We start from the raw sequence: 14,928 nt of genomic DNA on the forward strand, positions 1-14,928 counted from the left end.
TATTTCAAGAGCTCTCTTAGTCTCGATGTTATAAACCAACTCTTACCTGTGACTAGCAGCACTTGCACATTTTGAAGAGAAGCAACATACCAGAATATAAGCGTGACTCACGCTGGCAAATGTCTTGTAATATAAAATAGCAATGAATCAAGAAACCAAGTCAAACAATACTGCCTGCCTTAATGCTGACATTTTACAGACTTTTGAGTGTACTTAAAAAGGAAATTATTAAAATTTGGTTTGGCTAATGTCCCTAAAACATGCTTATTACCAAGCAAAATTTTAGTGCATTTAGAAATTCATGAAAATTAATTCTGTGCTTGAATAATGGCTCTGGTATCAAGTTACAGCCCCAAAACTTTTCTAATTGAGAATCATACCCATAATGGCCATGAATACAAGTAGAAAGATCTGTAAAGAAGACTTGTTCTTAGATTTTGTTTTTATAAGCTATAAAACAAGTAGAAAATTTTACACAGAAACTAAACTTGTCTCCCATGCAACTTTCCCATACTGCAAATATACTTCAGTGGAGTGGCATAAACTATGGCAATAAATGCAGTCCCAGCCCATACATTTTTGAAGCATTCAACAGATGTTTAATTAAACCACTATTTGTGGTGATTCTTAAGAGAGAAATTGAGCTACATGCCAAAATTGACAGCAGAAATCTCAATCCGTCAGTTATTCTAACTAAGTAAAGGAGCTATATCCTGAAGTGTCAGCAATATTCTGACATTGCAACTGTCAATTTTTCCTAGAGCTTCCTACAGAAACACAAAAGATTGACAAAAAAAGGATTCCAAAGACAGTAACTGCAACATGCACTCAAGAGGCACACGGAGTCATGTCAAAACTGCTCTATGCTTTGAATCAGTTTGGTAGCCCTCATCTTCCTTTAGGATTAAAGAAGCCAACTAACTAAACAGCACAACGGGAGACTGACACTATCAGCATGAGAAGATTTACCATAAAGATCAGCACATTTCTGTGCCATGCCTGCTCTGAACTTACATAAGCCAATGAGTGATAAAAACTTAATAGTTCTTGAGGGTAACCATGAAATATACCATGTTTGACGACAAGGTTGTTTTAGAGTAATCGTTTAACTAACTCCAATCTAAATGAACTGTATGATAGCATTTATTAAAATACTGGTCTTTAGCCAAAGTTTTTTCTTTTTTTTTTTTTTTTAAGTATGTATATGTACACGTACATACAAAAACATACATGTGCTCTTAATATGCACCATATCAATTAAGATCTCACAGGAAATTACTGTCCTGTAGAACTGAGCAGGGAAGATATATTTAAAGTTATTGCCTACTTCTCTCTTCAGGAGTGAAAGGAAATATTTTCTTCCAGTTCTGCTTAGCTACAGAATCCTCCTCAGGTGCATCACAGAACTACTGGGAGCAACTGCAGGGTAGGGGAAACTGAACCCTGGGCTAGGGCAAACTGTATTGCTTGTAGCAAGGACAAATTCCCCTTTCCATCAGAGGTTAGAGGGAGGGACAAGAAGGAAGTAAACCTTGCTCTCAGTCTCCCTTGGGAAACATTATAAAATGACTGCCTTCATTTACAGTAAGTGTGGCCAGTATCTCACATCGTAGGTATACCAGTTCTGCAAAACATGCCAGGGACTCACCTTTTACCAAGCATATGGTAAAGCACTGCTATGCAATGTAAAAGCTTGTTGCTATTTTACGAAGAGCAGAATTATTTTAAAGGTATATTTCTGTGACATGAATGTGAATTAGCGATTATGCTACAGAAAAAAAGTTCTTGATTAGGAGAACGTCAGCTTTCTTCCATGAATCGCTTATAAGCAAGTCAATGACTGTCAACTTATTATTGACCAATATTCCCAAAATTTGATCAGTTTCAAATCAAGGAATAAAGCACATCTTAACAGTTCAAAAAAAAAAAATTTTTTTTCCTCATTACATTTAGTTTCCCTACTGAAAATAATAACAATCATGCAATCTAGTATTTTAAAAGATCGAAGATTCCAAATATATCAAACACACTCTCCTACAGTTTAAAAACCCAAAACAAACAACCCCCCCACTACTCTGATCTTTTCCTAAGATTCTTATGAATAACTGTTACCATAAAAGGAAAAAAAAAAAAAAGCAGCATATTTAAGCCGTCTTTTTTTTTTAATACAAAAAAAGTTTGTAAGGTGCAAGTGAAAAAACACCTTTCTCAAATAAGTACTCATCACTTTATAATCTGTGAGCTTCAATGGGAACACGATAATTCAGAGTTAGCAATAAACACCATTGTAAAACTTTGCCCTGTATTCCTACACCATATCTAGAAGAACCTGCATTACGTGTCACTTGCTACGTTTTTAACGCTGAAACCTCTGCGACAATTCACGCTACCACGACACCAGCCAATCACTCTGAAGTCCGATATTGATTACGCTGAACACTTATTTAATGTGTTAACAGAAATTAGGCAGTGTTAAGATACAGCCGAGAGAGGAAGAAAACTGTTCCTGATGTTCTCCCAGCCTCTTTTCAACCACCAGTAAAGAGGGCAAGTTATCTTCTTTTGCATGAATTTTGACACTCAGTAAGTATTTAGGCTATGGTAAGTTGCTATTGCTTTTAAAAATCACTGGAACATGTTTTAATACTTTACAAAGCAAATTAGATGCAATGTAGACCTGCTTCAAAAACTGAGGGTTTTTTCACTATCACAACTTTAAGTTAATTGTTAATCAAGGTCACAGAAAGGGGACAAAACTTCTCAGGCATTAGAATAACCTCTGCAACAATAGTTATTATGACTGACATTTGAATAGTGAATTTGTAAATTTAAGTAGTAAATGCATTATTTAATATGACATCATGCAATTAACTTCACAGTTATTACTTGGTCTGAGTTAGTAACAGAGATCAGGTCTTATTTTTGGATCTCTCATCTCTTTCAAGAGTTACAGAATTTCCTAGAATTAGATTCCTCTCTCAAGAAATCTTAACTTCTAAAGTTGAAAGACAAACTGTAGAAGTCAAATGTTTATTTGTGCATGTGTTCTATTTAAAGTCGTCTTCTTCCACTTGTTCTCATTAAAGAAAAGAAATCGCATACAATCTAATCTCTACATTCTGTATAACTTTCTATAATCTCTATATTCTCACAATTCCTCCTGGAAAATTGCAGTAATGAATAAGTTTTCTCTCTCTTCTCTATGCTGTACAAGATTTTGGTTTTTTATCCTAACTTTGAATTCCTGATTGAATGATACATATTATGATGAGGTACACCCTACATAATGGATCTAATCCTCAGCACAACATTATAATCTTAGACAAGTGTCACACAAACCAATGTCTTCTAAGGCTACATGGGATCAGAGCAGCCTACAAGAAGATTTTTATGGAGATCTGGCATTAAATTGTTGCATGCAAGATTACAGTCCAGCTCTTGTTTTTGAATTTAGAAAGACAGGATTAAGGTCTGGAAACTGTTCTGTTAGAGACAAGCAATTAGATTATAAAAGAGAAGCTTTCTGCATGTGTTTAAGTGACAAAGTCAGGGGAAACTGTCTGATTTACAGAGGGAAATTGCTTAAAAAAAATCTTTTACAGGTGATTAATAGACGGGATCACTCAAGACCAACGATCAGTGCTCTCATATGTAACAGCAACTCCATGTGGACTACACTAACTTCCAGTGGAGATGCTGTTACTTTTGATAGCCACTCAAAAACTCTGGAGCCGCTGCTACTAGAAGCATATTTATCCAGCATTCAAGTTAAGAAAACAGCTTTTGTTTTAAACACAAGTTACTTGCTGTTGTTTTCAATGATTTTGAATTATTGACACAAGCTACGTATTTCTAACACCTCAGAAGTTTCATATGTCAGCATCCCGTTGTGCTATTATTTTCAAAAGGAGAACGCAAGCAGAACAAAATATTTAAACCTATTTATTTATTTCAGCAAGAACTGGTGTCCAGGAAAATGACCTATGAATTGACAGACTGCTTTCTAGATTTGCCTGTCATTTCTATAGGCCAATATTCTGTACACTTTCCATATTCCTGTTCCAGAAGCTTAGTACGGCTAACTTCAAATATTTAAAGGAATGCTTTACCCTTTTTATTTAAAAAATCTCTGCTGTAAAATAACTTAGAACTAAGGACTTCAGTCAAATGAAATAAATCTACTTTTCAAGCATATCATGTATATGTCAATTTTTTTTCCCTAGCAAATCTAACCAAACATGCTATACAGCCCCTTTGTTCACCTGCCTACACGAGTAACTGCTATGCCAATATTTAAACACACAAAGGTAGGGCTGTTAACCTACTGAAGAGTTTATCACTCCACTGCTGTACTTTATACATCTCCAGCAGTAATCACAGACACCTCAAGGGTTTAAAGAGACATCTCATTTGATACAGGTATTTAAGGTAACTTGACTACAACCTAAAAGAATTCCCCATTTACCCCTTCCTCCAAGTTTTTTCTCTACCAGCTGGATCTGCCGTATCGGGGTCAATTCTTCTAAATTCTGAAGTAGCTATTTGATTGCCAGTTGCCAAGTTATATTTCACTACGTTCTTATTCTGTTGTTAAACTATGTTTAATACAATTTTAAACCAGTACAAGTAACATTCAAGGATACTGCTCAGAAAAACTACAATAACTATTCCCCCCAAAAAAATTTAATTTGCAATGTCAATATATACCTGACTTTCTCAATTTCTGCAGCAAAACAGTTTTACAGCCCACAGAGCTCCCATGCCTTTATTTTCTGACGTGCCTCAGCATTGTTTGAGTGCTACAGAGGACTATGACTATATTGCCACTTAGAGAGGCAAAGTACTATCTGTGCACCTACTCACACAGTCACACTAGGTGAACTTATGGAGTAACTCTGCCTGAAGTCCACTCCCCGCCCCTTATCCCCCCAAGCCTCACCAACTTCCATACTCATTTGTTCAGTCAAGGCTCTGGAATACAAGTTGAACTCTTTGCAGTATGTTCATCATCAAAAGCAAAACATTCTGTCATGTAACTACAGTTTGTTTTCATCTTTGTAATCTTATCATCCTAATTAATTTGCACAAGTATTTCTGAGGTTCAAATGGATAAAATGGAGTTACACTAATGTACTTTACATCAGAAAACTATTATGGAAATAAACAATGAAGGTAAAAAAAACAGTATCCTGGAGTTTCTTCTTTTTAAACAAAGCCATCTTTTTGATGACTTTGTAAAACTTTTTGAAAACTTCTGTTCCCTGAAGTGGTAAAAGCAGCTCTCTATTAATCCTTAAAATAAATAAATAAAACATCATATTTGGTTGAGGTTTTATTACAGCTCAGGATTTCTTCTGCATCGAATAGGCTGAAACTCTTGAAATGCATTTTTTGCAGTAACTGTACTATTGATTTCACCAAAATGTGAGAGAGTAAGACTAGCAGCTGAGACTTTAAGCATACCTAACCATACAGCTAAAATTCACTTATTTACTTTCATTGAGGTTGATTTAAAAAAAAAAAAGAGAGAGAGAGAGTAATTTAACTTTGAAACAAAGCCTTAGTTATTTATTCTGCAACCGACTTTGTTATTCCACTTCAGATTTTTTTTATTGTTTGTTACTCAATTTCAAAACTTATTTTGACAAATATCTGCATTGTTCAACTGATAACGCTAAGATTACACTTACAATCTCTAACTACAACTTGCATTTCCCCCCTTGCTTAAAATATAAAAGCCAGTGACTACTGCCAGCTCACTTAACTTGAAAAAGGAAGAAACAACTGTCGGTTACTATCATGAAGGACTCATGAGGTAACTTAAGTATCTAGGTAAATTGACTCCAATTATTTACATAAATGTCACCTTCAGCAATGAGCTTTTGATTGCTTTAACTTATACCTAAGCTAACTTTTTATATAAATAATTACAAGCAAGAACATATTTCATATTTAAATAGTCATAATTTTTATAACACTATGAAACTGCCAAACAACAGATAGTGCTCTTGTCCTTTCATTTTCTGGTGTATATAAAGCTAGACAAATACCTGTTTATCAGGCTTTCTCCTGTGTCCTTCTGATAAAAAACAGGAATCGGAACACCCCAACTTCTTTGCCGCGATATACACCAAAATGTCCTTCTGTCCAGCATTTCTAGCATTCTGTTCACTGCAGATGTGGGAATAACTTTCACTTTTTTTAGCACTTCCTATAAAGTAAACAGTGAATTGTTGAACAAAAGAGTCAGCATTTGGATAAATACTATTAGTAAAAAAAGTTACAGGCCTACACCCTCGTTACAAAATGCGTTCTTGGGCAGCCATCACATCTCTTTCCTTTACCTCACTGTATACTGCTCTTTAATAATACTCTTATAACGCCATACAGACTGTATGCGTCCCCACAGAACAGCCATTGCTTTTTTGACAGCTCTGACACTCTAGCAAACATGCAGAAAGGTGAGGTTTCAGAAATGGCTTCAGTATCCCTATTCAATGGTTAGTCGCTTATTGTGCCTTGTGCTGTTGTCAACGGCAAAACAGCATCTTGATACATTTTTCCTGTATTTTAGAGTGTGGGCTACCACTTTCACTCCCAACCATACTGAATAACTGACACATTCTCATCTATGCTAGATGAAATACGGAATAAACACCTCATGCCCTAACTAGAATGAAATCACTGTAATCCCAAAACAGCCTAATGTGTTGCTCTGAGTTTTCTGCATGGAAGCGTGTAATTTCAGACAGCACTGCATTTTTTTTTATTATTATTTGCTTCTAAGTCACTAAAAGTATTGATGTGGTTATTATTCAAGCAGAATAAATACCGGAGGACACACAGATGTATAACCATGCATGGCTGTCACATATGCAAAGGTAACCTTAAGAGTGATAGAAATATTATGTTTTAAGGAAGAAAGCCAGAAGAGACAGCTTTAGAAGTCCTTGGGAGAGGAGGCAGGAAATAGTAGCTCTAAGAAACTCACGCATGTCCTGTAAGCACAATAAATACACTGACTCTGAGATATCTGCTTATGTCAAATTATATCAATATTGATGAAAACTAAAATGACAACATTCATCACTCCTACAGTTTACTAACACTATTGTGTAGATTTAGGTAGTGTTTATAAACACTAAAGAACACAACCTTGAGTGAGACATAGCAAGATTATTTTGCTTATTCTAATCGCATCAATGGCTTTTAAATTGACCACAAAAAAACAAAGTGATATACCTGGGCTGTAGCCTTTATACTTGCTGTGTTTACAAACCACTGTTTGCTGGCACGAATGATCATTGGTTTTTTAGTCCTCCAGTCATATGGGTAGCTATGCACGTATTTCTCCTCTTTTAACAGACTGCCTGCTGCTTGAAGCATCTGAATGACTGAGGGGAGGAGAAGGCGGGGGAGAGGAAGGCAAGATAAAAAAAAAAAAAAAAAAAAAAAATCAGATTTGGACATACTTTTAGCCTCAGTTCTTGCCTTCCTTAATCAACACCATAAGTGATGCCCGTATCTAAAATGTGTTCAGATTTATAACCACCCCAAAGTATACCTGAAAGACCATACCTAATAAAGTTAAAATGTAGTAAATAACAAGTACTCACCAGCTTCATTTCCCTCTTCAAGTACATTCTTGTTCTGAAGTTCAGGACCTGCAGCTTCTGTAAAAAATCCACCCTCATCCACAAGGCAATCCTGAAAATTAAAATGTTAATCATGTCAATATAATACGGTGTGGTAATTAACTCAATCTTGAATATCAAAAAGGTAATTAAGTATTTTGCTATGTAACATTTTTTTCTGATGAAAAACAAAGTATGCTATATTTACCTCAGATTTAGCAAACTGCAATATAGTAAATTACTAAAAGACAAGTAAATTTGACCTATCAGAATAAATAAGCATCACTAAGTTCGAAAATATACCACAGCTGTGTTACATCAAGTCACTGGTTAGGATTTAAATTAGTTTTCAAACTAACAGTAAAACAAACAAAAGGAATCACAGAAATATGGGCATACTCTGGTTTTGGAAGATCAAGAGTTACCTCTTTAAAAAGGTAAAAGAAAAAATACCCTGCATTTTCATTTCCAAACACACACTGATCATGCGTAACTAGACATTTTATACATATATATATATACACACACACGTATAAAAATGTACACACACTGTAAAATTTTATACACACAAATATATTTATGTAAGTAGATATTCTTATAAATATATGTACATATATACATACACACACACATACATAGCTTTCTTTTAAAAAAATCACTGACATACAAGGGTATATTTACTTAAGATACAAGTCCCTTATTGCATATTGTTTTCCTGCTCAAGAATTCCAAACTTTGCTGAAAAACAGTAATAATGACCTGTATAGCTGTTAGTTTATTGGTTCAAAAGATATAGCTTTAAAACAGGTTCCAAGTACAAACAGAAAAGTTATCTGCGTTATTCTCAAAAAAAAAAAAAAAAAAAAAAAAAACAAACAAACAGATTCAGTTATACCACTGTACTGACAACTTTGATTAACAGATGGATGAAAAACACAGCACTTCCTTTTATTGGGAATACATACTCTTTGAAGTTCAGTCCTGCATATGGCAGCTCTGCAGACTATTAGTGATACTCACACTTATCTACATGCTTCAAGCTCTCCACACGAATTACAACAGTTACTTCAGTGGCAAGCGATCAAACAGTTGCAAGGAAAGAAGAGCAAAAGCTGGGAAAAAAAAAAAAAAAAAAAAAAGTACCGTGGGTAGTTGATGGTGGGAAGCTACACTGTAGTCTTCCATACCATGAGCTGGGGCTGTATGAACTAATCCTGTTCCTTTTGTCATTGTCACATGATTTGCAGGTAACAAAGGAGAGACTCTGCCAGGAATTGTGGGATGAGCACAAGAACCATCTGCTAAATCTCCACCTGAAAAAAAAGAAAACAATCCAAGGAGAGATAGAGAAACAATTCATGCACTCAGATTCTCTTATCAGGGAAAAGAAATGGAAATCAGCAATAGTATTAACAGGATATTATTCAGATGTAATGTTACCTCCTTTGTGGGTTCCCATTCAAATGCTTACAAACTCTTTGCATCCTTACTGTTACACATTTCTTTTGTGTGTGTGTGGGGGGGGGGGGGGGTTTCTTCTATGCTACACAATAGCAGTCCATTGGTGGTGATATTCTGTAAAAATTTAAAGATACCACATATATTCCCATTTCTCAGGTGCACCACTTCACTGTTCCAGAAACTGATTTTGATTGCTAAAAATCTAGCATGGCAGTCATGACATAGTGATTTACCAGGCTAGAAACTTCAAACTTCTTGGATCTATTTCTAGTTATGCTACTAACTACTATCATAAACAATTCACTTCAACTCCCTGAAATATGTACAAAAAGAGAGCACAGCACAGATGAAGTTTGTGACACTTTAAGGTTAGAAGACACTTAATGGTAAAGTTTTCCTGAAAGTCAAGAACCACAAAGCTTAAGCAGTACTTCGTACGACAGAACTGCCCTCACTGAGCACTTTCTTTCTAGATGACGAGGTTTATTAGGAACTGCTGTCTGACAACTAGATACACAAATACAGAAATATAACAAGCATAGACAATCATTGACTATACAGCATGATAGAAAAAACAGGTTCCAGTATTAAATCTCTTGATGAGAGGGTCCGACTGTTCTACATTATCTGCCAGTCATACAACTCAAAGGCATCAACTTGTAGAAACAACACATTGAGGCAATTTTATTAGGTAAAAGTTTACCTAATTTAAGAGATTAAGTACAGAAATGAACCAATTATTCTTCTGAGAAAGAAAGAAAGAGTGGAAAGGCACTAATAGAACCTGAAAAGAGTAGATGATAAAAAGAAATTCCTCACCTCCTTTGGACATACATATTTCCAGCCTTGAATCACAGATTAAGACAAAAGAATAAAGTTTACAAATGACATACTAAATTCTATCTCCAAACACAATCAGAAGTGTGCCTGTTAAAAGATATTACTAGGCAGTAAGTTAGGATGCAGACTTTACTGCACGAGCATTACAGATAAAATCCAGCCTACAGTCACCTAGGACAATTCAATAGTCTTCATGGTTATAGTGAACACATAAGACACCACTTAATTATCAAAATCTTAAAGAGTAACATCAAATAAAAACAATGGCTGATAGTGCTGGTGGTAATGCTACATTAAGTAATTTCAACAATTCAGGAAGACTTAGCAGTCAGGTAGTCAATAAGTATACTTAAAATTAGCCTATTTGCATTAGTAAGGGATAAGGAAGACAGACAAACTGCATTCAGTGTAATTAAGATTTTGGTACTAAACAGAGTCCAACTTCACATTCAAATTTTACAAACATGAAACCAGATTTTTAAAAGTACTTTGAAATATATACTTGAAAAAGACTGTTACAATACACCATCAGATTGAACCCAACAGAAGTAGTTTTTGCAGACACCTGCAGATTTCTAAGTAATTAACATTAATAACATGAAAATTTACCTTTACATGTTGACATAACCTCAAACTGTGTGTCCAAAGCAGCAGCTGTAGATTCAACTCTATCTGCAGCCAAAATGAAGTATTCTCCAGTAGTTGCACATTTCACAATGGAATACCTACAATGCAAATAAATATTTATGATACTAAATTATTACAGACACCATAAAGCTAAAAAAAAAAAAATAGTTTAAATATTCAAATCCTAGAAGACAACAAAATAGGATTTGTTTTTAAATCTACACATCCAATTCACTTTTAAGTCTCCAAAGAATTTCAAAAAAACACAATATCAGGAAGAATAAATTTAAAGGGGCTAAAAATAAAAACAGAAAATAATATATTAATAGAAAAATAGATCAAAGTTGACATAGTGTCACTAATTATGTAAGGCATCTTCTATGTACTTTTTTTTTTTTAGGTGGTAGTCTAAAATGTGTTATTTTAATCTTGCTGATAAATATTGATAAGGACTGAAGCAAATCAGTGAACTGAATTAGAGACACATACGCTGAATCTGGCATGTAACAAATCGCTTGATTGGCTGGCACAGTCCAAGGCTGCGTGGTCCAGACTAACACACTAGCAGTGGATGTTCCATCTACAGATATAAATTAGAACTATTTTATTTATAATAATAATAATCAAAAAAAAACAAATCTACTTGTCTTAAGAACTAAATGCAAATCATACCTAACACAGAGATCAGCTTAGGTGGCGACTTTAACAGGGGAAATTTCATATACACAGAACGACTGACATGCTGTTCGTTATATTCAAGTTCTGCTTCAGCCAAGGCTGTACTGGGTAGATACCAAACACAGGTTAACACATGTGAACATAAAAAAACATTGATCTTTGTTGAACTTTCAAAGATAAAATAAGTAAGGTGATTCTTACTTTGCTGAAGGAGACCAAAACACAGGTTTATAGTCCCGATAAATGAAACCCTAAAGCAGAAGAGGGCAGGAGAGGAAAGAGTTAATAGAATCAAAACTCCTAGCACAAAAAAGTCAAAACATACTTCAACAAGAGCTCAACGTACTTTATCATACATTTTGGAGAAGACTCTCAGTTGGTTTGCTTCATACTTTCCATCGAACGTACGGTAGCAGTTAGCCCAATCTGCCATTATGCCCCAACGAATGAAGGCAGATCTCTGTTTCTCAATTGCTTTTTCTGCAAATTCTCTGGCTGAAAGGAATAGCTCCATTATATATATGGTTTAACCCACTAAGATTAATATAATGTCATTTAAAATATGCTATTGATATTTTTGAGAAGGAAGAGCCATAACTGAATACAGGGAAACTACATACTAATTAATGATATGTATTAAAAAGATTATTAAAACTCAAAAAGAAGTAGTTAAATAAAACAACCGGTAAGAGCAAAAAGAGCCAGGAGAGAGACCTCTTCGCTAATATGAGGATATATAGCGCACATACTTCTAGAACACACATTTTCTTTTTAAGCAGGAAGAAAAGAAAATCAAGTATTTTTAGTCATGAAGATAGTTTCTCAGAATGCAACCAATCTAAAAAAAGAAAAAAAAAACAGTAAGAGTGAAAATTAATCCCTTTTGTTGATGCTTATCCAAACTTCAAAGCAACATGCATCTGAAATTAAGGCTAACCAGTTTCACTGCTGCTGTTTGAAGCTAAAGTAGTTTAAATTGTTCATTCAAATAGTTCACAGATGAATGCCACTGTTATTCAATACACTTGGTATTTGAAATATTTTTCAAAATAGTTTCCATCTAATGTAGAATAACATTTTCCAAAAGCATCACTCCTATAGTTCTGTAGTGTTATTAGAAACAGAGTCCATAAATATATTTCTAATCACGATATTCACACAAGTTAGCTTGAAGAAAGGAAACATCCTGATTTTTATGTGCTTCTTTTTAATTTGTAACTAAGTTCAGTGGCTCCGCCTAGAATTCAAAAACACCAAAAGTATGCTGATCTGATAAATATTAGTTTTATGCTGCCACACAGTTAAATGGAAGTCCAAATCCCCTGTCCTCTTGTTCTTTAAATCTATGGTCAGTACTATGCATGCTCATTACAACAACAGACTATGCTTGTGCTCAGTTATCCTACTTCATGAGATTATGTTGTACTCCATCTGCTTTGCAAATAGACTACCAATAATGTGACCCTAGAAAGTGTTAGCAATACCTAACAGAAAAGGGCACAATAAGTTATAAAAGCTATTTATAAATCATAAAATTCAAAATATGACAACTAGAATGAACAAATATTTAAGTCAACTCTCCAAACCATAGTTTACCTCTTTGCCTAATTTCCATCGGTGAAAGATCTGCAGCTCCTTTGACTGCTGATAATGCTTTCAACTCAATTGGTAAACCATGACAATCCCATCCTGGCACATAATGTACTTTATAACCTCTCATCATGTAGAAACGATTAGTGATGTCTTTCAAAATCTGGTGAGACACAAGGATCATTATTACTGTAGCTCCCCCATGTGGAATAGATTGCTTAAGATCTTCCCGTAAAGCCAAACTTAATAGAACGCACAATGAATTGCATTTTAGACCTCGCATGTGTGGTTTCTCTTACCCACCATTTTGCACCTTGGCAGAATCTTACCAGAGGACCTTTGATCAAAGAAATTCACATTTAGGACAACTGAATGATACAGCTTATATACTTGCAGTGCTTGAAGTGGGAAAAAAAAAAATCTTACTTGCTCTAATATTTAAACATAAAAGTAAATCTACAATGCTAGCCTAGTGCACATTACTGCTTCTTGATATGTGATCACCTACCAGAACTTTTGTTTTTCAGAAGTCCATGCTTTTGCATTAGCACTTAAGGTGTTGGTCACATTCTTATTCTTTCCCAACCTGTAGTATATGTAATATCACCATTTTCAGGGCTGAATCTAAGTATATCCATACCTACTTAACAGTATTATTTTAAAGATAAAAATTTGTACTTTAAAAAAAGATCAACATTTCATCATTGTGGTTGCATTGAGAGTAGCAGATAAAATTAAAAAAGTGCAATATAACAAACTTCTAAAAAATCCACAGGAAAAAAAACCCACCAAGTCACAGCTCAAGCATATATTACAGTAGCATTTATATATAAGTGTATGTGTGTGTATATATAAATATATACATATATAAATATATACACACTTATATATGTGTGTGTGTATATGTACATATATATACACATATACACACACACATATGAGTTTACTCACAGATGTGTCATGACACTCACAAATTATACATTTATACTTCTTAAGGATGAATTACAAACTGGATTTTTTAAAAGATTTTTCTCTCTTTAAAGAAGCAGCCTCATAACCAAGCATTCAGTGTATAGACACCACATCACCACATTCTGCCACATCCACAAGACAAAAAAAAAAAAAAAAAAAAAAAAAAAAATCAAGAGCCCTATCTCCCAAAATTCCAAACACTTAAGTGTTGTCAATTTAAATGGGAACAGAGAATACACAGCACATTACAGAAAGTGTCTACTACTTTAAAACAGAAGTGTGTAAAAAAAAAGAAGTGTGTAAAATTAATAAATACTTACTTTATTTAATGCATGGCCAACATGAACCTCTCCATTAGCATAAGGTGGCCCATCATGAAGACAAAATTCCTGCTTTGTTTTCCTTTGCCTTTGCCATGAATACAGTTCTGAAAAGCCACATTTCTGTAGAGGTGACATGAAAAACCTGAACCACCACATACCTTTGCACAAATACAAATTTCAACTAGCTAGTAAAATATTTAAGGAAAACACAAAGATTTGAGTACTCTAACTTTGTAGGAAAATATATTAGTAGTTTAAAAAGTATTAGAAAGCTTGAAAAGAGAGTAACACTGAGCCTAACGTTACTTATCCTGGTTCCCTGCTATCGAGAGTTGCTACACTTCCTCCAAACAACAGCTGTAACAAATTTAGTAGTAATCTAGAAGCAAAACAAAACCAGAAATCCCCAATCAAAACCCTTCCAAACTTCAACCTTCTGCGGCAGCTAACGTGAAGCGGCCTCAGCACCCGCCTGAAAGCCCAGGCGTGCGGGCAGCGAGCGGCCGCGAAGCCCCTGCCCGGCCGGGCCCCCCGGCCCCACCTGCTGCGTCTCCAGCTCGGTCTCGGGCTGCAGCCGCCCCGGCAGCTGCGCGGGGAAGCGGCTGCGAGGCAGCAACACCGTGTCGCGGTACTGCGACTCCTCGCGGCTCTCCGGCTGCCTGCTGTTGGCCTCCGAGGCCGCCGAGCGCGCCCAGCTCGCAGGCCCAGGCCCAGCCGCCGCCCGCAGCCGGAGCCGCAGCCGCGCCCCGGCCCGAGCAAGCGGCGGCGCCCGCAAGGCCCGCAACATCCTCGCCGTCTCCCGG

The 14,928-nt window shown here is 35.5% G+C and overlaps 1 protein-coding gene across 2 annotated transcripts in view; it reads right to left on the bottom strand.

Moving 5' to 3' along the window:
• The window catches only part of IARS2 (isoleucyl-tRNA synthetase 2, mitochondrial), a 30,573-nt gene extending 15,646 nt beyond the window's left edge, over window positions 1-14,927 (bottom strand). The window contains exons 1-12 of one of the 2 annotated variants that reach the window (XM_062571794.1): window positions 14,667-14,927; window positions 14,123-14,245; window positions 12,837-12,993; window positions 11,587-11,735; window positions 11,442-11,491; window positions 11,235-11,344; window positions 11,052-11,142; window positions 10,545-10,660; window positions 8,778-8,947; window positions 7,617-7,707; window positions 7,243-7,394; window positions 6,051-6,211 (exon numbers count right to left, since the gene is read on the bottom strand). In XM_062571794.1, the coding sequence (XP_062427778.1) occupies window positions 6,051-6,211; window positions 7,243-7,394; window positions 7,617-7,707; window positions 8,778-8,947; window positions 10,545-10,660; window positions 11,052-11,142; window positions 11,235-11,344; window positions 11,442-11,491; window positions 11,587-11,735; window positions 12,837-12,993; window positions 14,123-14,245; window positions 14,667-14,912 (1,616 nt within the window). In that variant the 5' untranslated portion in view covers window positions 14,913-14,927. Of the gene's footprint in view, window positions 1-6,050; window positions 6,212-7,242; window positions 7,395-7,616; window positions 7,708-8,777; window positions 8,948-10,544; window positions 10,661-11,051; window positions 11,143-11,234; window positions 11,345-11,441; window positions 11,492-11,586; window positions 11,736-12,836; window positions 12,994-13,338; window positions 13,389-14,122; window positions 14,246-14,666 lie in introns of those variants that run through there. The other variant, XM_062571795.1, reaches the window with a different exon arrangement.
• Between the last annotated feature and the right edge of the window lies 1 nt (window position 14,928).

Source organism: Rhea pennata, chromosome 3 (genome assembly GCF_028389875.1).
Source record: "Rhea pennata isolate bPtePen1 chromosome 3, bPtePen1.pri, whole genome shotgun sequence".
NCBI classification, from domain to species: Eukaryota; Metazoa; Chordata; class Aves; order Rheiformes; family Rheidae; genus Rhea; species Rhea pennata.